The 26,082-nt window shown below is 33.2% G+C and overlaps 10 protein-coding genes across 10 annotated transcripts; 5 read left to right on the forward strand and 5 right to left on the reverse strand.

The window, feature by feature from the left end:
* Positions 1-46: 46 nt before the first annotated feature.
* On the reverse strand, positions 47-3,631 carry BX664DRAFT_303154 (uncharacterized protein). The gene is made up of 8 exons (XM_051542466.1): positions 2,872-3,631; positions 2,577-2,805; positions 2,480-2,495; positions 1,367-2,387; positions 1,136-1,276; positions 975-1,060; positions 802-899; positions 47-701 (listed from the first exon to the last, which is right to left on the reverse strand). Exons 1-8 carry the CDS (start codon positions 3,574-3,576, stop codon positions 148-150), a joined length of 2,850 nt encoding a protein of 949 aa, XP_051396714.1. The 5' UTR covers positions 3,577-3,631; the 3' UTR covers positions 47-147.
* Positions 3,632-5,309: 1,678 nt separating this feature from the next.
* On the reverse strand, positions 5,310-6,135 carry BX664DRAFT_342004 (uncharacterized protein). Its single transcript, XM_051547080.1, has 2 exons — positions 5,604-6,135; positions 5,310-5,542 (listed from the first exon to the last, which is right to left on the reverse strand). Exons 1-2 carry the CDS (start codon positions 5,797-5,799, stop codon positions 5,442-5,444), a joined length of 297 nt encoding a protein of 98 aa, XP_051396715.1. The 5' UTR covers positions 5,800-6,135; the 3' UTR covers positions 5,310-5,441.
* A 1,700-nt stretch (positions 6,136-7,835) lies between these two features.
* On the forward strand, positions 7,836-8,580 carry BX664DRAFT_362113 (uncharacterized protein). The gene is made up of 2 exons (XM_051548287.1): positions 7,836-7,895; positions 8,010-8,580. Exon 2 carries the CDS (start codon positions 8,017-8,019, stop codon positions 8,431-8,433), a length of 417 nt encoding a protein of 138 aa, XP_051396716.1. The 5' UTR covers positions 7,836-7,895; positions 8,010-8,016; the 3' UTR covers positions 8,434-8,580.
* A 3,337-nt stretch (positions 8,581-11,917) lies between these two features.
* Positions 11,918-12,897, reverse strand: BX664DRAFT_342011 (uncharacterized protein). Its single transcript, XM_051547081.1, has one exon. The coding sequence runs from the start codon at positions 12,776-12,778 to the stop codon at positions 12,092-12,094; it is 687 nt and encodes a 228-aa protein (XP_051396717.1). The 5' UTR covers positions 12,779-12,897; the 3' UTR covers positions 11,918-12,091.
* A 523-nt stretch (positions 12,898-13,420) lies between these two features.
* BX664DRAFT_388941 (uncharacterized protein) lies at positions 13,421-14,192 on the forward strand (the record flags this gene model as incomplete). Its single annotated transcript, XM_051549508.1, has 3 exons — positions 13,421-13,650; positions 13,887-13,944; positions 14,034-14,192. The coding sequence occupies 3 exons, from the start codon at positions 13,421-13,423 to the stop codon at positions 14,190-14,192; spliced, it is 447 nt and encodes a 148-aa protein (XP_051396718.1).
* A 1,198-nt stretch (positions 14,193-15,390) lies between these two features.
* BX664DRAFT_388943 (uncharacterized protein) lies at positions 15,391-17,230 on the forward strand (the record flags this gene model as incomplete). Its single annotated transcript, XM_051549509.1, has 6 exons — positions 15,391-15,504; positions 15,837-15,923; positions 16,551-16,627; positions 16,711-16,816; positions 17,099-17,117; positions 17,172-17,230. Exons 1-6 carry the CDS (start codon positions 15,478-15,480, stop codon positions 17,228-17,230), a joined length of 375 nt encoding a protein of 124 aa, XP_051396719.1. The 5' UTR covers positions 15,391-15,477.
* A 935-nt stretch (positions 17,231-18,165) lies between these two features.
* On the reverse strand, positions 18,166-19,334 carry BX664DRAFT_388944 (uncharacterized protein). Its single transcript, XM_051549510.1, has 2 exons — positions 18,595-19,334; positions 18,166-18,525 (listed from the first exon to the last, which is right to left on the reverse strand). Exons 1-2 carry the CDS (start codon positions 19,171-19,173, stop codon positions 18,277-18,279), a joined length of 828 nt encoding a protein of 275 aa, XP_051396720.1. The 5' UTR covers positions 19,174-19,334; the 3' UTR covers positions 18,166-18,276.
* A 486-nt stretch (positions 19,335-19,820) lies between these two features.
* On the forward strand, positions 19,821-20,573 carry BX664DRAFT_269227 (uncharacterized protein; the record flags this gene model as incomplete). Its single annotated transcript, XM_051541041.1, has 3 exons — positions 19,821-19,935; positions 20,011-20,309; positions 20,481-20,573. The coding sequence occupies 3 exons, from the start codon at positions 19,821-19,823 to the stop codon at positions 20,571-20,573; spliced, it is 507 nt and encodes a 168-aa protein (XP_051396721.1).
* A 1,549-nt stretch (positions 20,574-22,122) lies between these two features.
* On the forward strand, positions 22,123-23,509 carry BX664DRAFT_269665 (WD40-repeat-containing domain protein; the record flags this gene model as incomplete). The annotated part of the gene is made up of 7 exons (XM_051541062.1): positions 22,123-22,264; positions 22,339-22,427; positions 22,493-22,596; positions 22,674-22,795; positions 22,902-23,050; positions 23,128-23,259; positions 23,336-23,509. The coding sequence occupies 7 exons, from the start codon at positions 22,123-22,125 to the stop codon at positions 23,507-23,509; spliced, it is 912 nt and encodes a 303-aa protein (XP_051396722.1).
* Positions 23,510-24,025: 516 nt separating this feature from the next.
* BX664DRAFT_286481 (mannosyltransferase putative-domain-containing protein) lies at positions 24,026-25,966 on the reverse strand. Its single transcript, XM_051541707.1, has 3 exons — positions 25,696-25,966; positions 24,521-25,617; positions 24,026-24,414 (listed from the first exon to the last, which is right to left on the reverse strand). Exons 1-3 carry the CDS (start codon positions 25,931-25,933, stop codon positions 24,055-24,057), a joined length of 1,695 nt encoding a protein of 564 aa, XP_051396723.1. The 5' UTR covers positions 25,934-25,966; the 3' UTR covers positions 24,026-24,054.
* Positions 25,967-26,082: the final 116 nt, after the last annotated feature.

A 26,082-nucleotide genomic window follows, 5' to 3' on the forward strand; every position in this document is an offset into this window, starting at 1 on the left:
ACAACAAAAAAAAAAACAAAAATCATGATCATCAATAAGTCACAAAGAAAGAAAAAAAAATCCCCGCTCTTTGGTAGGAATTCCAAAAAAGGGTAAACACTTTATTAATTTTTTATGTTTTTTTTTTCATAATTATTGTTATTACTATTACATTATAGCTCCAAACATCATAGCAGCTGCTGCACCAGCAGATGCACCAGCATCACCACCTGGAGAGCCTGAACTGTTACCTGCTCCGCCATTGGTACCACTACCACCAGTACCCAAGCGACCATCATTAATCTCATCATCCATCATATAATCATTTCGATATCCATGACGTTGATGTAACCCTTCTTGTTTGGTACGATCGGATGATAAATGAGCAATATCTAATGGGTGATGACGATCATTGACACCTGGATCACCTTCAACGAGTGGTTGACGAGGCAAAGTGTAATCAATACCTAAGCGCTCGCATTCATCTTTGAGTTCCAACATGAAATTATTATGACGAATCATACGTCCAGTTGGATCTTGCCAATTTTCGGTATGACTGAAATAATAACTGAGATTGATCTTGTTTTGATTTTCAAATGAAACTACTGTTGCAGATACACAATTTGGTACGTACATCTTGGGAAATTGATTACAAAATTCAAACATATGTTCTCGAAGTTGATGTAATTTCCAAGTCGGTGTATTAAAGTTGACATTCAATGCTTAAAAATAAAATTAAAAAAAGTAAAATTAAAAAAAATAAAATCAATCATAATGAGTCTATTAATGTTTTTTTTTTTTGAGTGACCATATTATACTTACGAACTGTTTCTCCCATTGGACCTGTTCGACGAATATTGATAATATATAATGCTGCTAAAATGGCATTTTTCACATAAACAACAGAACCATCCCATTTACTATAGAATCAAGTCAAGATGAATCAATAAATCTATTCCTTTGTTACTTTTTCTTAAACTTTGGATTATGCTTACATAAAAGTGGTTACCAATAACCCAACATTATCCACAACAAAATTATCAGTACCAATAAATACACGATCTCCAGCGTCAAAAGGATGCTAATAATGAAAAAAATGACAATATTTAAATAAATATGAAAAAAAGATTTCAAATCATCATTTAGATATACTTACAGTGACAAAGACAAAAATAATGGAATCAAATGCTTCTTTAGCACTGTTACCAAATACAAAACTTGCAGCAATGAAAGCACTCCATAAAGGCATCAATTCTGTGCCTACATTGACACCAAATGCAGCCAATAAGATGATGATCTACAATAAATAAAAGGAAAACGTTCAGTTAATCACATGATACATGATTCCATCCTAATGATGACTTTTTTTTTTTTTTTTTTTTTTTACCCAGATAACAAGGAAAATCACCATCAAGATGATATCCATTTTCCCCGTAGCTTGAGATAAATCACGCATAGAACGAGCAAGATTTTTTCGTTCACGATAAATTCTAATACAACCAGAACGTAATTCTCGTTTACTGATATCACCATTACCATCAATATCGAACAATCTAAAGGCAGCAGCAGCTTCTTCTTGTGTGCGGAAGTATGGATACAAATCAGCTTCAACCATATAATCTCTTGCTGGATCAGGACCCATTAAATTATGATAAATTCGTTTAGCTAGTACTTTTGCTTGTTGTGATGTGCTTTGTTGATGACCTGGTTTGCTGGTACCATTAGATTTGGACTTGATCTTGTTGTAACCTCCTTTTAGTAATTTTCCTGGAATAGCCGTGGTATTTAAAAAGGTGTTATCTCTTGATATCATACGTGGACGATGAGAACTGCTATTCGAATTTTTACGTGGGTGTTCAGATGAACTCCGGTCTTCACCAAACTTGATAATATTCGTACTACCAGTCGAGAATGCACGGATGAATGCAGGTCGTTCTTTATCGCTTGAAGAATTATGAGTAGCGGTTTGTGAAGAATCTTGACTCGTTTTACGACCACCAGATTTAATCTTATTTTTTATTTGTTGAGTAAGACGATATTTTGGTGGAGGAGTTGAAATAACAGCATCATCAGGACTGGCATAAATTTGTTCTTCATGTTGATCATCCAATGGTGGGATAGCAATCAATGTATCTACATTTTGACTTGGAAATCGAACATTATTATTATTGTTATTACTATTGCCGTTATCATCATTTGTAGTATTGTTCATAATAGATGTTGGTGGTTTTTGTTTCGTTTTAACATCATTTTCATCCATAGATTGAGATCGACTAGTGATATTTTTTGCTTTGCGTTTAATCTTGTTAAAAATGAAATCTTGAGGATTTTTTCGTTTGACCTTTTTCAATTTATCCAAAATCTTTAATGCTTTATCGTTATCTTCAATACGACTACCATATGCTTTCCTATTATATGTATCAATCAATTATTTTGGAATTAATTTTCTCCGTTTTTTCTTTTTTTTTTAAATCACAGATCGATCCATTTTGAAACTTACTTGTGGAAGGAGGTCACTAATTGAAGATCAAAAAAATAGTGTGACGTTAGACAAAGCCCGAAAAATCTTTGATATACTAATTTTTTTTTTTTTTTACCAATCAATTGCAAGAAAAACTTTTCTACAAATAATAAGACGGAAGCGAAAAAAACACATTCCCAGATGCTATAAAATACTCCAATATAGGATGGCTTATCTTCAAACCTAAGTGGATCAGAATTAGGAATAGCAGGTAATGGCACATGAGTTGTCAAAAAGGCCCAGCAACCCCAAGTCCAAGCAGCGATAATAACAAGTTTGATAAAAGATCTTAACGCCATAAAATACTATTAAATAGATTGTACTTATCAATAAGAAAATAAATTCTTATCTTAATTTTTTTTTTAACTTACAGAAAGTCGCATACGTAGAACTTCAGTAGATTGTGGACGAAGATAACCAAATAATTTTTTGATACCCCAAGGAACCAGTTCCACTGCAACCTGTGATAAGAAACCAATACACCACATAAAAGCCAAAAAAGTAAACCAGACCTCCAAGTTATAAGATACCATGGATACATTATCACGATATACAACAAAGATGGCAACATCAACAGCAATCAAGATGAGGGCAAAGAGAATCACACCAGTCCAAGCAATATAAGATGCATTTTTCGATAGACAGATAAATAAACTACTTTGAGAAATAGATTTGCCCTTTTTTGTTTCATCTTCTTCTTCATCATCCCGGCCTGCCCAATCAAAGTTGTCTCTTTTTTTCTTGACATCCTCATCAGGAATGATCTCCTCACCTGACATGGGCAGATCTGGCGACATAACAAGCGCAGGTCCAGCCAGCGAGGATAACGGGATAGAAGCAGGTAATCCATCTTCTAAAAGAATTTCATCATCCGTTGTATTCATACTACTACTATTGTTCATTGTTGTTCCTACTTGATCATCCATTTCTTGTTCAATTTCTCCATCTTCCTCTTCTTGTTGCTGATAATGCTCCTCTTCATCATTATTTGTTAAATGCATAGGAGCATCAGCAGTAGAGGGTTCATTTTCCGCCTTTTTTTCAACGTGATGAGATTCGTCTTCTTTTTCATTCATTTGTTTATCGTTCAATGAGCAACAAACGAAGAAAAAAAAAACAAACAATGGAAACAAAAGAAATGAAAATAAAAAAAATTAACCAACCAAATCTCAAACACAAAAGCCGGACTTTTTATAAAAAATAGAGGGATTGGTAACGGAGACCCTTATTTGGTCTAGTTTCAATGTAATTAGGAGGTATTTCTTTTTTTTACGTATTCAAGCGTTTACTAGAATTGGCCACTTGCTTTCCCTCCGCTTCTCCGACTTGTAATCGCATTTCTTTCTCATTTTTTCTATGTTAGCTGCCTAAAAGAATATAACGTACCAGAAAATCGATCAGTAAATTCTTCATTATTAAAAATACGATTCTGATTTCCAATTCTGATGTCTGCTTCGCTACATTCATATCTTGTTCTTTTGATGCCAGGAGTTTTAAGCCGGGAAAAATATAAGCTTTTTCTTTTTTTACCCCTCGAGATTAGCAATCCTTTTTGCCAGTGATCCCTTGGTGTATTACATTACGATGTTATTATGTTGATACAGTTATCCATCCAATCACCAGTAACGAAATCAAACAATACAGGTCAAGTCGGATCGTTCGAAATTTGGAAGACCTCACAACAACCGGATATACAACGTGGATATAAAAATTATCATTACTCGCATTTTCTGTTTCTGATGAGATAAAAGTGGACTATAAATGGATTCATAACAATCATGATCCTTGTGACATGGATGATTTTTATTCGTTCAAGCATGCCAGAAAAAAAAAAATAAAGATCGACAAGACTGATGTGCATTCAAGAAAACCTGATTTTTCAATCTCCATGAGATGTATCGATTTTACAATTTTTATTTTTTTTGTTTGGTTCAGATAGGTTTCCTCTCTTTCACTTTTCTTCCCTCTTTATCTATATTCATGTTATTTTCATGTTGTATTTACATATTGTTTATTAACCGTGCAGATACAGGTTTTTTTTTTATTTACAAAATAACTGACTGTTTGAAATACTTCGGTGCAGATCACAGACGAACAGCCGATCCAGAAGAACCTAAGACCTTCAAACAGTACGAGAAATGGCGATCAAAGAGGACAATTCTCTTTTAAAACAAATCCAACATATCATCATCGACTGTTCGCAAGCGGAAACTGGTTGACAAGAATATTATGAGATGCAAAAATCTATGGACAACTATATGAATCAAATGATTATTTTAGCATGAACTTTGTAAGCTTTACCGGATATCAAACTTCGTTTTAGACAACAAATGCGACGGCTCGTCAATGTCCTGCTTAACGTCAAAGAAAGAAAAATAGCAAGACGACAGCATGAATAAATATAGAACTTTCGAAATTTGTTTCTGCCTATGCCTCTGTTATTATGGCTACTAGTTTTATTTGTCTTTTCTTTTCTTTTTTTTTTTTTCTTCATCACACATATCCTATTCTTCTGACTCTCCTCAACAATTCTTCGCTGACAAACTGGATGATCAACTGGATCTAGTCTTCAGAACCGTACACAATCACTTGGATTCCACATCAACAGCACCACCATACAAGTTCGAAATTGGAGACAAAGTCATGATCTACAATTACCAACTCTCAAACGCAAAACGTAGTCGAAAACTTATGTTCAATTGGATTGGATCATACGATGTAATTGATCGATACTCAAACACAGTTTACGACATCCAATCGGAGGACGGGAAAATAAAAAATAAAATATCAGAGTTGATAAACATGTGGACAAGAAGTTGAGTTTTGTTTATTTTATCAGATATTTTTATAGACTATGCTACATTTGGCAGTAGGAAAAGCGAAAATCGTGTCGATAAGGTCTCTGATAAGAAACTGGTAGCCTGGCAAATAATCCAGTGTTTTAACTGATCGAAAATAAATAGCCTGTGTTCATCGAGAAGCCTGCGTAATCAAGGACAACTATGCAAATTTTCTTATTTTGGATAATGTAATTAAAGAGATCTAAAAAACTGAACGGTTAGAACTAAACATAAATGCATTGATTTTTTTTTTTTTTTTTTACCTTGAGCATCGCCATCGACATTCAGTTGTTTCAGAAGACCTTCATTTTTTATCAAATCCCTTTCTATCATCATTTCGTTGGCATTGGCAGTAGGGGAAACGAAAATCGTGTGTTCATCGAGAAGTCTGCGTTGGCGACTTTTGTGCTCTTTGCTGACTACAAAGCTTCTTCCCCATTGCTGACTGGATCGTTCCATTGTTTTACCCTTTCGAATTGCCGTTGATTTTGGTTAACCTGTTTCGCGCCGTCCCTAATGGATAGATGCTGAAATTCAGAAGACGGATTGATATAGAGGAGGTGATAGTACTAAGTAGGAGAAACGAAAATCGTGTCGACTAATGACCTCTGTTTTTAATCTCTTGACCATCTGCTCCAACAATCGAGTACGACATTCACCGTTTCCGTTACTTCTGGATTTTCTTGCATATCCTACAATGTTGTATTTGTCCCTTTTCAGGTCTCTGATAAAGAGACTGGTAGCTTGGCAGGTAATCCAGTACTTTAACTGTTCGAAAATAAATAGCCTGTGTTCATCGAGAAGCCTGCGTTGACGACCTTTGTGCTCCTTGGCGACTTCAAAGCTTTCTTCCCCATTGCTGACTGGATCGTTCCATTGTTTTACCCTTTTGAATTGCCGTTGATTTTGGTTAACCTGTTTCACGCCGTCCCTAATGGATAGATGCTCAAATTCAGAAGACGGATTGATATAGAGGAGGCGATAGTACTAAGAAGAAAAAAGAAAGAAGAAAAGGAAAGAGAGAACGAAAAAAAAAAAAAAATAGAGAGGAAGAAGTACATTATAAAAATTCGCAGTAACGCGACCCAATTCAATGATTGACCCACAATGATGACCCAATCAGATTTTGATTTGATACATTTTCATTTTGAGGCTGAAAAAAATTGCAGCAATTTCTTTTTTGTTGTTGTTGTCGCGTCCTCCCTCAGGTGCAGTTGGACATCGTGGTAGTCTCTGGATCAATGGTCACTGGGTATGTGATGTCGGCATTGGTGAATGATCTGACTTCAACAGCTGTGGGCGCTTGGGAAACGATATACTCAGTAGCTTCTTCGTCTAATAGTATTGTAGTTAGTATTAGTATAAGTGGTTAGTATTAGTGTACTATAGGAAATAAATAAAAAAAAAATGTGATACTTCTATTTACCAGACAATTGTTGTACGAGAGTTTGTCGGTGTCATTCAGCTCTGCTCGAAGTTGCTTGTTGAAATCGTCGAATTGTGCGCAGGTGGTCTGTCATAACGTCAGGTAGAACTTGATTGTACAAAATACTGTATTCTTAATCTAAAGATTAATTACCCCATTCGTTGTAAGCTTGCGTTTGGGACCACCTTGAGTAGCTGAAGTAGGTGGGATTTCTTCTACTGGCCCAGTGTAATCAGTGCCATCGTGATTGCCAAATCGAGAGAAAAAGATACCATTTCTTTTTATATTTCTACCACCACTTCGATGATACCATTCGACACCAAAGCGAAGACCTTCACTTTGAATCCACAACTTGAGATCCTTGCGAGGCATGGTAAGTTCTTCGGGTTCATTGGAGTAAGGATGCTCAACAGATCCGGTGGTGCTGCTACGAATCGTTTCCAAAAGAGATGCAATAAAGTTCATGATGTTCAGACTAAAATTAAAAACGAAGTGGAAGTAGTTGAATCAAAGTGAGATGTAAGTAGATGAATCGAAAATCAAAAGTGAGCAGTAAAATCAATAAATGAAAAAGATGATGAGTAGATGAACAAGCGACAGGGTGATCAATGACATTACCGAAGAAATGAAGCAGTAGCTAGATGAATTAATAAAGTTTTGCCAGAGGCACTCTGGAAACTGTGAGGGAGTAGTGCCTGATTCGGAGTGTAATTTGCTATCACATATCCGATTAATGTGCTTCTATTTATTGTGCTGACTTCAAGAACCATTTAGACTTGCATTGAAACTTAATCTGAGATCTCTTTTTAAGATTTCAAATGTCTAAAAAAGAGGAAAAAGAAGATTTTGATCAATATTTTTAAGAGTATGCACACTTTATTTTTTAGAAAACTAGACAGACTTCATCTTCCTATTTTGGAATATTGAAGCCCATTTCAGAATATTCTGTGTAAAATATATATAATATATATCGAAAAGACAGAAGTTTCCTCCGTTTTTTTTTTTTTTTTTGAGATGCAACAATTTATATACTAAGATGTCTATTTTCTTCATCCAAATAAATAGACCTGTCAATTTCCTCTTGTTTTGTTTTTCTCTATTATTTTTACCAACTTGATTTATCAGCTTTGTAAGTAGAACTAAAAAATTTTGAAATAACCAAACATTATAGTAATCTCTTATTTCGAGGTTGCTATCTTTTTTTTTTTTTTTGGACTAAACACTTTACGTTCTGTTATCATAGGGCGAAGATGCTTAAGGTATATTTAGCTTTGATTGGTTTACTTTGTACTTTGTATCAAGCTGCTGCCTTGAACTTGAACGCAACCGAATTTATTGGTCAGCATGTTAACGCTACCGTATACATCGGGAACATTGGCACTTTTACCTGTACCAAGAAAAAACCATTAAGTCTTGCCTCCGTTGCTGCTGCCATCAATGCTTTGAACTACCATTACGAAAGAGGTCAATGGGGACAAAAGTGTTATGATGGTTGGTGTGTTGATGCTAGAAATTTGAGCGGTTGGGACAGCCCTAAAGATTGCATGAATGAATTAAGAGATAAATTAAGCGAATGCCTTGAACAAAATGCTGGTGATGGCTACATTGAACAAGGGACTGGTTTTGTTGCTAGGTGTATGATGCACTATTGGTGTGAGGGCTGTTAAATGCAATCGTCTAATGGATTTGGTTTTCACTTGCTTAAATTTTTTATTGCTAATATTTTATTAATAATATAACTAAATAAACAGAGTTTTATGTACTGTTAGGAAGAAATTATCATTTGAAGCTGATCATTTGAAGCTGACTGAAATAACCTTTTTTTTTTTTTTATTTTTCAAACATTAGATTTTTTTCCAATGTTTGAAAAATGTCAAACCTTATATTTTATTTTATTATTTTTATTTATCTTTTTATATATATATATATATATATATATATAACCTCCCTCTCCTCATCTTTTTTTGAATTGTCAATTTTATAAAATAAAAATTAGTATTAAACTATTAACAAATATAAATCTCATTGGCCACTCTATTGGAAATAATCATCCATTAGTTTTAATTCTTTTTAACAATCTTCAAATTATTATTATTTCTATTTACTTATATACCAAATCATCAAGTCATTTGGTATCTTCTATCTTTATTTTTTTTTTATCATCAAGCAATCATCAAGCATTTTATTCAAGATTATTTGGTTGACCATCATTAATTGTGATCAAAATTATCAAGACATCTATTTCTTTTTTTGGATTACTTTTATTTTTTTTTATTTTACTTTTGTTCTTTTTATATAAAAGAACTGGTGCTCACTACTCATTATATATCGATATTAGTATTTTAATAATATCATCCATCAATCTTATATTTTCAATCATCCATTAAGTAACAAAAAAGTCCTTAACAGCACATAAAAACTCATGCATTAACGATCACTTTTATTTTCTTTCTTGCATGACACTTTTTTTAACGCGTAAGCTACGTATTGTATTGCTTCATAAAAAGGGTGATAAGGAAGCTCAAAGGAAGACGGGATCGCAACTGTCATGCAAATGTCTCGTTTTGCTCGCCCTCAAGATGTCTTTAGCGTTGTCTCCAAAATGTCTTCAAAGTGTTCTCGGTCTTTTTCGGTTCTTTTATGCCCGAAAGAAGTGAACGTCAAATGAACTTTTTTTTTTTGGCTGCATTTCAGTAGCGACATTTGTCCAAGCATCTGTGAATGTCAAGTAACGCTCTTGAATCACTCAGCTTTATGCTACTAGAGGCTTCGTTGATTCTCGTTGTCAACGTCTCCATTCCCAAGTTCCTGTTCCGCTGTCCTCTACTCTTCACAACTCATCATAATGGTTCAATTGAATTGAACTCAGGTTGTGAAGCCAAATAAAAACGCAGCGATAGCTTCGGGGCGAAATATCTCTGACTGAACAATGAAAAAAAAGGTAGGATGGTACGTTTTGTTGCCCTATTTTTTTTTTGGGGAGATTTGCCAAATTTGTATAAAAAGTTCTCAAATTCCCGTTTTGCCAGTTACCTACTCTGGTAACAGCCATACAGACATTTACTATTAACACGATGAGAACACACATGATAATATTTCAAACCCAGTAGAATAAGATTCCAGGACATGCAAAAGTACTCTTTTTTTATTTTTCTTCTCTGCGCTTCATACTCTTTTTTTCACTTTGTTTTCATCTCTGCCAGTAAGTGAAAAATAAACAAAAAAGGGATCTAAAACAATCATAACATTCTAGTATTTAATGATTTGTGATTATTAACATTTTATGTCTTATGTTATCCTGATTTTTTACCAAATACCCTTTCTTATTTTTTTTTGCTTCTGCAATAGACAATGTCTAAAAACAAGGAAATTGGTCCTCCGTACCCAAAGTTTGATAAAATGCTTGTAGAAAGATCAGATGAACATTATGATTTTAATTTCAGAAGTTCAACCAGTTTTCAAGATGGTCAACAGTACGAATTTATAGATTATGCTATATATCACAAAAGGATTAGGCTTTAATACTAAAATAAGATTTGATGTGGAAAATCATGAAGTGTATGTTGAAGTTAATCCAAATTTTGAACATGTTTATTATAAAGATTTGTAATAAAAATTCTTCCATGCGCGTGTAAAGAGAATATGAATGGGAGATTTTTTTTTTTTTTTTTTGGAGAAAAAAAGCGTCAATAAAAACTCTTACAACATAAGTTTACGTTTTTCTATGGTATTACCAGATGTATTATCAGACGAAATGTACGTATATATCATGTGATAAGATTCCATTTTTAACCCTAAAAAAAGCTATTCATCGTAGCCATTACCTTATGAATTATAATAATTACGGGAAAAGAATAAATAATTTGTGGAAATAAATAAAATAGTTCGCGATAAAAAGATGATTTGAACTGTATGGAGAGAGTTCACGTGTAAGGAAATAAAAAAAAAAGAAAGGACCAGAAAATGTAATTTGAATGGAACACAGAAAAGGATGTCGCATGACAGAAGCACATTTTGGCAACAAATAAAAAAAAATTGGTAAGTGATATTGACTTTTCAGAACGTGAAAACCCTTTAATGTCTTATCGGAACCCTGAGGAACCGCATTTCGGGTAAGACCAGCGGTAACTGACTGGGAAAATTCAAGAAAAGAGGGAAAGAGAAAATGATCGTTGGCTGCTTGTTGATGCTACACAAACAAGACACAAACGGTATTGAACACCGTCTTTTCAAATTAGTGTACGTTTGGTCAAAAAGGAAACGGCAGTGTCATTGACCGGGTAACCATGCAGAGAGTAGTATTGCTTCTGTTGCGTAGTTAGATATGATGAGTGATGAAGAGAATGGGGTGATTTATGAGGAAGAAGTAAAGAAAAAGAAGAGATAAAGCCAGCTTTTGTATTTTCCTTATCTTTTTTTTTTTTTTGAAAATAAAGACGGTCTATAGTTGCCTTGATAGTGAATTCATGATATTATAGCTCTTATTAACGCGATAGGTACGTGTATTTCTTTTTTTATGAAAGAAGCAGGAGTCTATAACTGACGCTATTGATAGTGATTCAATGATATATTGTAGTCCCTATCAATATTTACGTGATCAATCTTCATTGCTTCCGTTTGCTTTTTTGTTTTTAGAGAGGGAAGGGGGGTTATAAGAGACATCATTGATAAAACAATCCTTAACGTATATGATGATCTCATGATATACTGGAGTTCCCATCGTTTGAAGGTAGTAAATAGAAAAAATGGACAACGATGATATATACAGTAGGAATCCGTGGAATATGTATCAAGCACTTATAAAATCTGTACCATCCGAGATCCGCCTCCAATCATCCATCATCCACCATCCATCATCCATCATCCATCATCCATCATCCATCATCCATCATCCATCATCCATCATCCATCATCCATCATCCATCATCCATCATCCATCATCCATCATCCATCATCCATCATCCATCATCCATCATCCATCATCCATCATCCATCATCCATCATCCATCATCCATCATCCATCATCCATCATCCATCATCCATCATCCATTTCCGTAGACAGCTCAAATATATTTGAACCCCAGTGCGAGCAGGTCTCTAATCACAGCACTGAAAAGAAAAAAAAAATAAATGCGATTCACAAAGAAAAAACCAGTACATATTTATTTGAAAAGGTCACTATTACTATCAAGCTTCATTAGAAATATCTACGATAGATGTTAATTATTTATTTGATAACAAAAAGATAAAAAAAAAGATAGACATGGAGATAATATGGTTTCTTTTTTTTTGTTAAGAGCTAACAAGCTAACAATTACAGGACGTCTAAGCATTAGGTCTAGTGATAGCACCGTACCAATTGGCAAAAGTAGATTGACTGAAACCAGTTGTTTCATGATCAGCACTGAAAGCAGCTATTTTATCAGATACCCATCCTTGACCGTTAGCGCAATTTATAGCCACACCAAATCTTTCGTCTTTCCTGGATCCAATATTCGCTTCAACTACATACCCAGTTTTTGACATACCAAGCTTATCAAGGTTGTTGACGACTTCTTCCATGGCACCATCAGCTACACCAGGGCCATTCACTTTGTCACCAAAGAAAGCACCACAATAGCAGGTACCGGTGGATGCTATGTAAACATTAGATCCACATCGATTTTTAACTAAATTGATCATTTGTTTGACACATGATTTGGCATTTTCTCTATCTGCATTTCCCCATTTTTCCCAAATCTTGATGGTGAAGTCCCAAGCCTTGTCGATCCATTCCGGGCTACAGTTCACAAAGTAAGCTTGCACATCTCCATCTTTTTCATACCCAGATAGACTTGTATTATCCTTGTGGAAACTGGCGCCAGTGTTAGGTTCAAATGATTGGTTCAATAAGTTGTATAGTTCCAGTTCTTTTCCTGTCCAGTGAGTAGTGTCAGTTTGATTCGCTTGTAACGGAGCAGCATAAGCATAGCCTACGTACGCCAATAATAAGACTGTCTTTTTAAACAACATCGTTGACTATGACTCCAGAGAAGTAATGGATGTAAAAATAATAGAGAAAAACAAAACAAGAGGAAATTGACAGGTCTATTTATTTGGATGAAGAAAATAGACATCTTAGTATATAAATTGTTGCATCTCAAAAAAAAAAAAAAAAACGGAGGAAACTTCTGTCTTTTCGATATATATTATATATATTTTACACAGAATATTCTGAAATGGGCTTCAATATTCCAAAATAGGAAGATGAAGTCTGTCTAGTTTTCTAAAAAATAAAGTGTGCATACTCTTAAAAATATTGATCAAAATCTTCTTTTTCCTCTTTTTTAGACATTTGAAATCTTAAAAAAAAGATCTCAGATTAAGTTTCAATGCAAGTCTAAATGGCTCTTGAAGGCAGCATAATAAAATAGAAGCACATTGATCGGATATGTGGTAACAAATTACACTCCGAATCAGGCACTACTCCTGTAACTGAGTAGACGCTTTCAATGTCGGATCGTTACATCAAAGGAGATTGTCATTAAGTTTCCCGTTTCTAAATGTAGCAATTGAAACACATCAAAAATTAAGCTTTTTGAAATCGAAGAGCTGTTGCCTTAAAGTGAAAATAGACGCACGATCACGATAGTTGATTGGTCACAAGACTTTCTCATGGATCTTATTTTATTGTTCACTTTCTCTCTCCCTCTCTTTCCAGCTCATGAAGCCGGAACAAATGCAACGCTTACAAACGGAATTTTAAAGATCAAGAAAGGATTCAAAAGCTGGGAACATGAATTCTTCAAAAACCATCAGCGGAAACTTATAATGAAGGTCATTCAAAAAGAAGAAAAACGTAGCCTTGGTAGACGACATTCTCAGACACTCGATATGGAAGCCAAGTACTTGGTTTCTCTTATCTTTATTTATATTATAGCGAGTCTCTATCATTCAATTATTCAATCATGTGTCTGTTCATCAAATAGGAATATATGTAGATATGGGTAATGGCAGTCGATGAGGTTAATGGTATATCTGTTATGTGCAGTATATGGTTATTAGATTGAGTAAATCATCCTAATATCAAATACACCTAAATAGCAGTGTTTAAACACCTTTGATATGGCTTTTATCATAGACGTCCGACTCTGCATATGTGCCTCCGCTACGCAAAACAAATAGAATCTTGTCTACAAGTAAGACGTTCTCAAAGAAATGTTTTTCAAGACACATGCCCTGAGTACAAAAGCTAAAACCTGCTGGCAAATATACCTCGTGTACAAAGGACCATAGGTGCGCTGCGTATATCCAAGAACAAAGGGAACGTGAGCTGCATAAAGGCAAGATGCGTGCTATAAAGTTGCAAAATGAAAAGATCAGCAAGGAAGTCAAAAGTCTGAAGGATAAGACAGATTATATATATAAAACATTCTTTGTTTATTAAAATAATTGGGAATAAAAACTATTTTGAATGAAGTGATCTATATTATTTCTATTGTTTTAATTGTTGTACTTGAGTCATCTATCTACTGCGAACAAAGTAAGAGCTTCAGCATATTTTCCTCCTTCTCTTTCTTTCTTTGTTTCTTACTTGGATTCGATAATATCGTTTTGCATTTTTTCCACTTTTGCCACTAAAGATTCGATTGATTTTAATAGTACACGAGGCTTGAGTTTGATATGAGTCTCCTGGGTTGTATTTCTTGTTCCATATCCAATTTTGCCTTTTTGGACAGCTGTTTTCGTTCTTTGACACCTTCATCTGAATGATCACTCAAATCCTCCACCGATAAAGTTAATCTTGGTTTCTTGATTGTCGATCGTGTTTGATGCCTTGTTTTTCGATTTGGAGTTGCTGTTGAAGACAAAATACATGTATCCGTGTCTTCATGATTCGATGTTATTGAGGTTTTCCTTTTTGTTTTCTATTTTGTGATGATGCAGGTTTTTTTTTTTTTTTTGCTTCGTTTTAATACCTATTCGATCGGGTATTGAGTCATCGTTGTCATCGATAGCTAGATCTTGGGTAAGTAATCGTTGAAGTCTATGTTGTTGAGTCACAGAATGGTCTTCAATAGATGGTAATCGAATAGCAGTAGCAGTTGTGATAGTTGGAGTATCTACGAGGTTATTCGTCAGAGCCATTATCATTATCATTGGTGAGATCTTTGTATCGTAATATATCTTTGAGTCGGTCAGGTATGTTCAAAGAAGCCAAATAAGGGTTTTCATTTTCCAAGCCAATATGAGAATCAGATAAAGGTACATCTTTGTGATCAGAAGTTGATTCCATTTTATCATTAAGCAAAGAAAAGAAAAGAAAAAAAGAAGGAAAAAAAAAGTTTAAAGCAATGCCGGGCCTACTTATTTTCTATCGACGGTATTTTCACCCCATTTCGGTGGTTGAAAAGAAGAAATGGAAAAATGGTTAGTGTTATGATCAACTAAACATTATTTGTATATGTGCACTTACCAAAAAGAAAAAAAGAAGACCCTCCGGCTCTGAGGCACGGTCGCCACGCATCAACCCATCCAGGATGTGCGCGACGCAAAAGAGATAGTATAAATATCATAAATGGTAAAAAAAAAAAAAAAAAAAAAAAAAAAAAAAAAGAGAGATCCAGACAGCAAGAAAGACAGACAGACAGAAGACGCAAGGACAGACAACCAAAGGCACAACGAGGACACGAACAGCAAGGAAAACGGAGAAACAAGAATCACAAACAAAAATGAGAGTGTTCTGTTGCGTTAACCAGGTGAACGGAAAGAAGAAGATACCAATAAGGAAGCAGCCAAAAAGAAGCAAATAATTTTTTTTGGATTTTTTGGGTTTTGAATTTTTTTTTTTTTTTTTTTTGTGTTTTGTAGAAGAAAGAAAAACAAAAGAAAGGAGAAAATAAAAAAAAATGTCTTTTATATTGTTTTTTTTTTTATCTCCAATCCCATTGAAGCTATCAAATAATGATTATTCTATGCGATCAAGGAAATTCAACTCCGCGAAAAAAGGCTCAAATGCTCATATCTTCTCTTTTCTTTTCTTTTTCTTTTTTTTTTTTTTTGTTGTTTCCATTATATTCTAATTGTATAGTATGTTATTATCTGCTATTGGATAATAGAAGGTTGGTGTCTTTTGGTCGTTTTGTTATTGATGGTAGTGAAGCAACCCTTTTGTTTGGTAAGTTATCCCGACTTTTCTATCGACTCTGCCTGTTTTTTTTTTTTTTTCTAATTTACTGTACACATTTATATGCATAGAGAACGTTTAAATGGGTACAGATCAAGATCAACTGATTGAATATACTATTGGACCAACGTGATGCGTTTATACGAATTGACTCTATATGAAAGCAATACTAAATGTGCAAAAACACCTCTGGTTGAACTTCGAAAACGACGTGAGTACGTTAACTCAATTTATATTCATCTTTTATCAAAACGTTTGGTTTTCTTCTTTTTCCTTTAGAGATTGCAACTAATATTGAAATGACTACTTTTTTGCCGTCCTCTTCATCAACAAATCAAGATATCAGGATGTGAACCAGAAATGGAACAAACTCTCAAGGATGCACCCAATATGCAAGCAAAGTGTATTATTATGGCAGGATTCTTTTTTTTTTTTTTTTGGAACAAACCTTGTAAGAAGTATTATTTTCAAGCTGATGGTGATCTGATGTATTTTTTTTTTATTATAGGATACTTTTTTATACAAATAATCTGTATCTTACCTGAAGTTATGATTGCTAGTTGTTGTCAATATGATATAGAGGAATTCTATGGGTCAAATGATTGTTATTGAATCCAGTTGGAACGCATTGTAGAGGACAAAGTCGATGGCGTCGAAGATGATATTACCTACAGTTTACTGAAGTTGGTGAAAATGTGAGTAGCAAAAAAGATCAATGCCAAGGGTAGTTTACTCATCATTCTGCTCATTGTCTCATATCTGTATCAAAAGTTTATAGGGATCGTATTACGATGCTTCTACTTGGATTCCGTACATCTTGTTTCTCTCCTGGTGTTGACGAACACGTATTCAATGTATTCTGCATCAAGGCGCTTCCAACAATGGTTATACTTCTTATTTGAGCTCTTGCTGGTCTTATCACATTCTCTTCTCTGCCTGCATCTACGACTATCAACAACAACGACAATCGAATACAATTTCTTGGAATGCACAAGATACATCACAGGTTGGAGGAGTACTTCGATTTATTTTATCTTTATATATGTATAGTATTTTACTCATGGTTACTAGTATATTATTTCAATAAAATGCTGTATAGCAAACTTTTTTATTATTCAATCATTCAATCTAACCCATCCATATGTCTATTTATCTGTTATATCCAGTATATAGTATCAGGCAACGGTATGTTACTCGATTTGAAAAAAAAATCAAAGTATATGTATTTTATCTATTTAGATAATGAGCTTTTTTACAATGATACTGGCATTCACCAGTGGACCATGCTGTTTAGCTGATGGACTCCCGCATGAATGTTTATGCCTGACCAGGAATTGAATAAATTCACCCAAAATGGTGAAGTCTTTTATTTTTTTTCTTTTCTTTTCTTTTTCTCTTCCATTGACTTTTTTTTTATGGTTTTATTATATACATTAGTGTAGTCGTTAGATTACATACTTTTTTTTATTCAATAAAGGTTTTATTTTATTACAACTATTTTTATTACATATAAATGGGATCATTTCCATCTACAAGATGTATTATATATGTATGAATCATTCTTTTTATTTTTTATTACACTCTGATACGACATATGTTGTTATTTATGTAGATATCACTATAGCAAAGAAAAGGAAAATATAAAGAAAAACAAAGAGTAGAAGAAAAAAACGTTTTTAGAAAAAGGAGTATCACTATTTATTTCACAAGTAGTATGGCTTGGTGACGAAGTCATTGGTTTGTCGTAGTAACTAATCTACAATAAAAACTTATATCGAAGTGAAGAATATTGGATTCGTACCGTTTCTCTTATCTATAAAAAAAAAAGTAAAATAAAAAGGAACGCATTCACATATATATAAAAAAAAGGGTACATTCGAAGATGGAATCAATTGCATTGACATGTAATGAAGTGATTTCAATAAAAGTAAAGTCTTTATTAAATAAAAGTTTAACTACTAAAGACTAATAAACACTACTAAAATGATATACTAACACTAAAGTCAATACAAAAAAAAAAAAAAAAAAAAAGAAAAGAAAAGAGAAGAAAAAGAGTGCAAGAAAAAAAAAAAGGAAGGGTCACCGAAGCCGCCAATTTAGCCGTCGACAGAAAATAAGTACGTCCAGCAATGCCACTTTTCGCTCTTTTAATTTTAACTTTTTATGCTTGAGAACGCTGATCAAGGCCACTATTTTTAAAATTTAGACATGATTACCATTCATCAGTTGATTTACTTTCGAAAAAAAAAAGAAGAATTCCCATAAAACAGTTAGATATTTATTATTATATATTATAAAACAAAACAAAAGACAAAAAAAAAATAAATAAAAAAAGACGGTACAACTATCGTTGTGATAGATCTCCAGATTCATCTAAGACACGGGAACAGGACATCCGTACAATATCTTCCAAATACTTGATCCTTTTCTTATATTCCTGTTCTTTTGCTAATAAACTTTTTTTCTCTGATTCCAACATGGCATTATTCAATACCAACTGTGAATTTTCAGCTTGAAACTGTTGAATTTGATGTTCTAAATTCTCAATATGCATCAATTTTTTCAATCTTGATTTTCTGGCAGCAGTTGTATTCTAATATTAAAAAAAAAAGTTAAATAAACTCATTATTCTTCACATCAAATGATGATATATATGTATTACTTTGCGTCTTTTTAAGGTATCTTCATCCAAGGTACCATCCTCCGAAGGTTCTGGTTCAGGTAACTTTCGTATTCCTCTTGGTTTCGGTAAAGGTTTTGAAGGAAGAACAGGTGGCATAGGTTGTTTTGGATGTAACGCACTAGGAGGTCGATCTTGTCCACCACCCCAAGAGATATTAAAAGCTGAATTGTCTTCAGAAGGAGATGTAGTAGTAGTAGTAGATATATGACTTTCGTTACTTGTAATATTGTGAGTACCAATGGTGGCAGTAGAATAGTTTGAAGTAGGAATAAAAGATGAATGAGAGGACGTGGTTGGAGTGGTTGAAGTAGAAGGTAGTGTTGCAGAACTAGTCATGGGTGTAGATAGTAAACTAGTAGAAATAGGTGAAGACTTTGTATTTTCTGGCATACTTAAAGTATCGACATTATTCCAAAGAGGTAACGAGGCTGTAGTACCTGAATAAAGTGAAAGATCTGAAGACGAAGAGAGTGGTGAATCTATTTCTTCATTTCGTTCACTTTGATCTTGATGAAGTGGTGGAAAAAATTTTTTTGCTGGGGATTTGTCTGCATTCATATTGTGTTTTCTTATATATATATATATTTATGTACAGTGAATATGTGTGTATAAAAGTACCAGTATGGAGATAAAGGTCGTTATGCGTATAAAGTTGTTACATTTATCAGATAAAAATGTTTTTCCTTTATAAAAGTGCCAGTTACAAAAAAAGAGAAAAGGAAAAACAATCGAGTAAGGGTATTGATTTGTCTTGGCCGACCCTATGTCTTCACCACCAAATTCCTATTGGTTGAAAAAATAACAGGGTCATTTTTTTTTACTTTTTTAAAAATTTACTTATTTAAACGTTGGGTATTTCTTTTTTTTTTCCGTGATGATCATTCATTTTGTATATTATTCTAGCAATTATTTCAACTCATTATTTGATAAGAATTATCATCTTAATAGTAACTATTGATCTTCTATAATATCCATATGAATGGTAAATTGTTACCAATGATGGGGATCACTATATGATTCAATGATGAATTTGAATGACCGTTCGAACAAAGTTGAAACACAGCAAAAAAAAAAGTGCCAAAAGGTTCCATCGAATTTGTCCCCTCTCTCTCTCTCTTCAACGGAAAAAGGTCTTTGTTACCTTTACACCTCGTTTTATTCATATTGTTTTCACAAGTATCTTTTGGTTGACCATGGATTCTTCAATGGATATTGATGGACCTGAATTTATCCTGGAGGTGAATGAAGCCATTGCTGCCGTTCGATTAAGGAAAACTGGGGATATGAAGGATACTTTTTCTCAACAACCTACTACTTCTAGTAAGACTTAACAAAACAAGATAGATTCTATCTTATTCCTAATCTTTTTTTTTATTTTATTTTTATTATTATTAGCGTGTTTCCAGAGGGTAGCTGTCATTGATACCAACTTTTTAATATCCAATCTGAGTTATCTTCAACATTTATTGACAGAAGCAGAAAAACATCCAGATGTTCTATTGGCGATTATTCCTTGGACTGTTGTATTGGAATTGGATGGATTAAAATCACAACAACGTGAAGGTGGCATGACTCAATTAGAAGAACGTGCTCGAAGGGCTATTCGATTCTTGGAAGCTACTTTACAACGCAAGTCATCCGGTCTTCGTGGTCAAAGAAGAGATGAAGTATATGATCGAAATACAGCTCAAACAGTAAGTTCTTTCCCTTATTTTATTTTATTTATTTAAATAAATTCATCTTTTTTTTCTTTTTCTATGTAGGTAAAAGGAGACGATCATATTCTAGATTGTTGTATGTATTTTCGATACCATATGGAAAAACCGGTGTTATTATTATCGAATGATCGAAATTTATGTGTCAAGGCCATGATTCATCATATAGACGCTTTATCTGCAGAAGACAAAACAAGGATGGTGGATTTACTTAGTATGGTAGCAAAAGGGGAAAAGGTATAAAAAGAAGAAAAAAAAGGAATGACTATTGGGTCTCATATTCTATCTTATCTATAGGGAATGCAAGTAGATACATCTTATAATAGGGAAATATTACCGGAAGATAATCATTCTATTATTGATGAAGATGAAGTGATGATGGATGTAGACGAGTCTCGATTTATTGACAAGGAAACCAATTTTACTTCTGGATCATCTTCAGGGATCAAGTCTTCATCTAATGGAATTCATCACAAGAAGGATCAAGGGACTGGTGGATTACATCTTTCTCGATATGCTACAACTGATACACATCGTACACCAGCTATCATAGAATCACGATCACATTGGCACAATGAATATTATCGTCAAGGCATGGATTTGAAGAAAAAATAATTAAATATACATATCATTATTCTCCTCCTCTTTTAGTCATCTGTATAAAACTATAATACATCATTCATTTTATTATTAGTATTCCCTTTTTCTTATTCATTCATATTATTGATTTCTTTTCTTTGTTATTATTCATTCGTCCATATATTAAAAACAATAAAAAAAGTGTATAGTAAATTAAAAAAAAAAATTTAAATGTATCATAAAGGATGAGGTGATATACTATTCCAAATATTCTGAGCAAGGACAAAATCATCATCTATGGTATCATCTAAAGTAAGAATATCCAAATTAGGAGGATCGCATGATGTCAGATTAATATTTCGTAAACTAAGATCATCATTCAAAGGTATTTCTATTCCCAAGTTTCTATAAAATATCAATTTCATACTAATAATAATAATAATAATAATAATAATAAAAATAAATAAATAAGTAAATATTTTTTTTGCATTCTTTTTTAATTCTACTTTACGCGTCAGTTTCAGCTGTATCATCAAGGTAGTCTTGATGTTCTAATTCTTTTCTTTCTTTTTCCATAGATTCTATATCTTTATTCAATATTTCCCATTCTCGCGTAAGAGCCTGTCTGTCTTTTAATAATTGTGCTTTTTCGTCTTGTAAAGCTGTGGACATTTTAGCACTGGATGTATCTTTAAAATCGTGTTGCATTCTTTCTGTACTAGATGTTAATTCGTATAAAGTCTGTTCTAATTCTTTTTTTTTTTTTTTTTTAAAAAATAATAAATATTTTTTTTTTTTTAGTTTTATTATTATTATTATTATTATTTATGATTATTATTATAATACCTTTTTGTAAAAGTTCCAATTCAATCAATTTTGGGGTATATAATTCTTCTGTTTGCTGTAAACGTTGTTTCCATTCAAATAACTGTTTTTGCCAACTTCGACTAGATAAAGTCTCAGAGATATCTTTGGCATTGGATTCTAATTGATCAAGTCGAAGCATATATATGGTTTGATATTAAGTTGAGGATATTAAGAGAATAATTGAGTGAGAAGAAAAAAAAGAGGGAAAATTGGAAGATTTTCAAATTCCACACTTTGGTAAAAAGTAAATGTATTTGAGTGGCTGAAAAAAAAAATGCTTCTCCTGCCTGAATTTTTTTTTTTTTCTCTCTCTCTCTTTTTGAACAATAGATTTAGATTGAAGAGGATGTCAACAGAACAAGAACAAATTCAAATACGTTTGATTACTAAACAAAAACAATATGCTGTGAAGGACGCACCTATTTTAGTACCTGCTGCTTTTAAACGTTATGGTTTATCCGAGATTGTTAATAGTTTACTTGATCTAGGTAATATAACTAATAACTTATTGAATAAAAAAAAAAAACTCTATATTTATTATTAACATATTTTTTTTTTATAGATAAACCTATTCCTTTTGAATTTTTGATCGATGGTGAAATATTAAGAACAAGTATTGCTGAGTATCTCACAGAACAACAATTATCAACCGTAAGTATATATATATAGAGAGAGAGTAACCATGGTTAATTTACTTATTACCATATCAATGATAGGAAAATGTGATTACCATTGAATATATTGAATCTATGCTTCCTCCTACACCTTTGACTTCATATCAACATGACGACTGGATTTCTTCTGTTCAAGGATATGATAGGTAAAAATAAAAAAAAAGAAAGATTAAAGTGGTAATATGTTAATATTATTATTATTATTATCTATTTTTTTTCAAAGCTTATTTTTGACTGGGTCATATGATAATATGGTACGATTATGGAATACCTCTGGAGAATGTACTCATACTTTGATAGGACATACTGAAGCTGTCAAATCTGTTGCCTTTGGATCTGTCACAGGTAATATTATTAAAAAAAGGGTTTACATTACGTTGCATGATGATTGATCATCATTACTCTCTCTTTTTCTCTCTCTCTCTCTCTTTCTTTTTTTTTTTTTTTTTAGCATCATCAACTACTCTCTTTTCAGCAGGATTGGATCATATTGCTTTGGCATGGCAAATAAATGAAGATGGTGATGAAGAAGTGTTATATGAATGTCGTGGTCATCAAGCTGCAATTGAATCTTTAGCTGTCCATCCTCAAAAATCATATGTAAGAATAATTAGGAATTGATAGATGGATTGATTCTGATGACTGTGATATAATTTTTTTTTTTTTGATGAATCTAGTTTGCTACCGCGTCTGCAGATGCAACTATTAGAGTATGGTCCACTGAAAAACCTATGGAAGATGAAGTTGTTTCTCAAGAAACACCAGCAAAAAAGAAAAAGCGAACAGAAACAAAAAATCGACTGACCAAGGTAAATGAATGGATGAAGATTTTTATTTTTTACGTTTATTTTGAACAATCGCTTATATTCCTTTTTTTTTTATTAGGCCCAATCTGTGACATTGAGTGGTCATGTAGGTCCTGTGAATGCTATTGATTACGATACTGCGGATGGAAATGTGATTTATTCTGGTGGTTGGGATCATTCAATTCGATCATGGGATGTAGAACAACAAGTGAATACAATGACAAAGGTAAATCATATATATATATATATCTGAATAAATATGCTAACAAATGTACCTTTTTTTTTTCTGTAGAATTGTGAAAAAGTGGTTCTTGATGTAGATTATTCAAATGAAGCTCGTCTGATTGCAACTGGTCATAGTGATAATATCATTCGTTTATGGGATCCTCGATCTGAAGGTAAAAAGACAAATGAAAAAATTAAAAAGAAGAAGATATTCAATTTTTTTTTCATGATAGATGGTGTCAATGTGAAACTTGCTTTACGAGGTCATAAAGGTTGGGTATCATCTGTCTCATGGGCTCCTCGTTCTCAATATAGTTTATGCTCTGGTTCATATGATGGATCCATTCGTATTTGGGATATTAGAAGCAAAGGTGCTGTTTATACATTAGATGAACCTGATCATCCCAAGGTACTTGCTGTGGATTGGTGTGGTGATCGTATTATTAGTGGTGGTGAAGACAAGAAATTAGGTTTATTCCAAGCAAAGGCTCATTGATAGAATAGAAATAGAATTGCATCGAAATAAAAAAAAAAAATCATTATTATTTTATTATTATTATTATTATTTGGATATTAGTCTATGAGATCGAATTCTTTCATTTCTTCATCTGCTTTCATAAACAATTTAGCGATTCCTTTTTCCTTGTTATTAAATTCATGAATCTGATCGGTTTCCTTGATACAAGATGTATCAAAATCCCAATCCTCTCCTTGTGCATAATGAGTAAACTTCATATATCGATCTGGCCATTTGTTTTTATCTCGCAAAAGACCTCCATTCCACCAATAAGGCTTTTGATATGCATCCAGATGTAAGATATTACCGCAAACACGAGATGGATCGCCACCATCTCCTAATCCTCCAAGAACACCTCCATGCGATTTGACAAATGCGTATGGTGTTTGTACCATTTCATAACCAATCCAGAATGTCTACAACAGGCCAAAAAAAGAAAAAAAAAAGAAAAACGTCATTTATATATATATATGTATAGGATAGATTTATCTATCTTTTTTTTTTTTTTTTTGATCATTTTACCTCCTTGTCACCATGTGCATGATCATAAGAAATTTGTCGTTCTCGTTTGGCATTCATTTTACACGTAGCCAAAAGTCCCAATAAGGATCGCTTTTTGTCAATGACCACAACGCCAGATTCTTGTTCATGAGCAGATAAATAATTCCACCAACGTAGATGAGGAACAAGGGAGCTCGTGGATGGTAAGAAAGAATCAAGCCAATGGCGACCCACTGTCCAGTCACCAAAAAGAGTGCGATCATAAAAGAATAAAGTACCCGTTGCTTTATAACCTGGATCATCAAACAGAGTGGTGGGTGATTGGAAGAAATAAACATCGGCATCCATCAAGATCACTTGTTGAAAACTACTGGCCAGTGCGGCAAAAGGTTTCAAGGCCCAGCCAACAAAATCAGTCCCTTCTTCATTGATCCTATCTGCAATGTTATACACCGATACATCCTTGAAGAGTTCAGTCAAAGTAGCACGTTTGGCCGGTGACAGATCATCATCATCAATGGCAAAGATTTCAATAGGGAGATCACATTGAAGAATAGTACGAATAGCTTGAATGGTTCTGATGGCAAAATGGAATTGTGAATCACCAACACACATCACAATGCCTCGATCACTTGCAGTAGTAGTGTTATTTTTTACAGAGTTGATAGCAAATACATTTTCCCAATAAGGATGAATCCATGGATAAAGTTGTTTTTCTAACGATATAAAAAGATCCCATGATGCTTTATATTTCTCATCAGAGAGTACATCTGTTTGTGCTGCCAGCAGGGTATCGAAATATTGATAGAGAGATTTATATACTCTCTGTTGACTGGTGATTTGTCTAAAATCTACTTTGATTTCATGTGTTGTTAATAAATCAGCTCGTATGCTTGCTCCAAGACTCATTTGCAGTAATTGCTCATCAGCATCTGGTATAGTAGAAAAATTAAAAGGAATAATGTTTTTTTTTATAGAGTCAGAGAAAAGGAATAAAACAATTTTTTTTTTTTTTGATAAGATAGTACCTGTCCAAGGTGGTAACGGAGAAGGTATAGCAATATCATGTGTTTTTATCAATCTATCAAATTGATCTATTTTCTTTGTATCATTTAAAACTACGAACAATAAGACATTGAAATTTAGCAAGAGAAAAGCCACTCTCTATATATTTTTTCGATTTCTTTATTACTTACTTGGTTCGTGTACAGTTCTTTGTTGATCTATCCATTCTAAATATCGTTGTTTTTCAAGTTCTTTTTGTTCTTTTTGCTGAGCAAGTTCTAACTGTTCCTGTTGAGCTCTTTGTATGTCATCTTGACGACGTTGTTCTTGGGTATGTTGATAAAGAAAGAGAAAAGCGGTAAGAGTAAATAATAAAACTACAATAGGAACTACTCTATTTAAACGTTGGTGATGTTTGAATGGTAACATAATTACATAAAGTGGTTTAAAGGAAGAAAGAAGGGGATGATTATTTTTTTTTTTTTGTTGTACCTTTGAAAAAGTTTTATTGGCTCTGATTTTCAAGTATATTTTAGCCAATCAAAATGAAAGAAATAACGTAAACAGTGGCACTGATC

The sequence above is a fragment of the Halteromyces radiatus genome, assembly GCF_025201355.1.
Source record: "Halteromyces radiatus strain CBS 162.75 chromosome Unknown BX664scaffold_9, whole genome shotgun sequence".
Taxonomy (NCBI): Eukaryota; Fungi; Mucoromycota; class Mucoromycetes; order Mucorales; family Cunninghamellaceae; genus Halteromyces; species Halteromyces radiatus.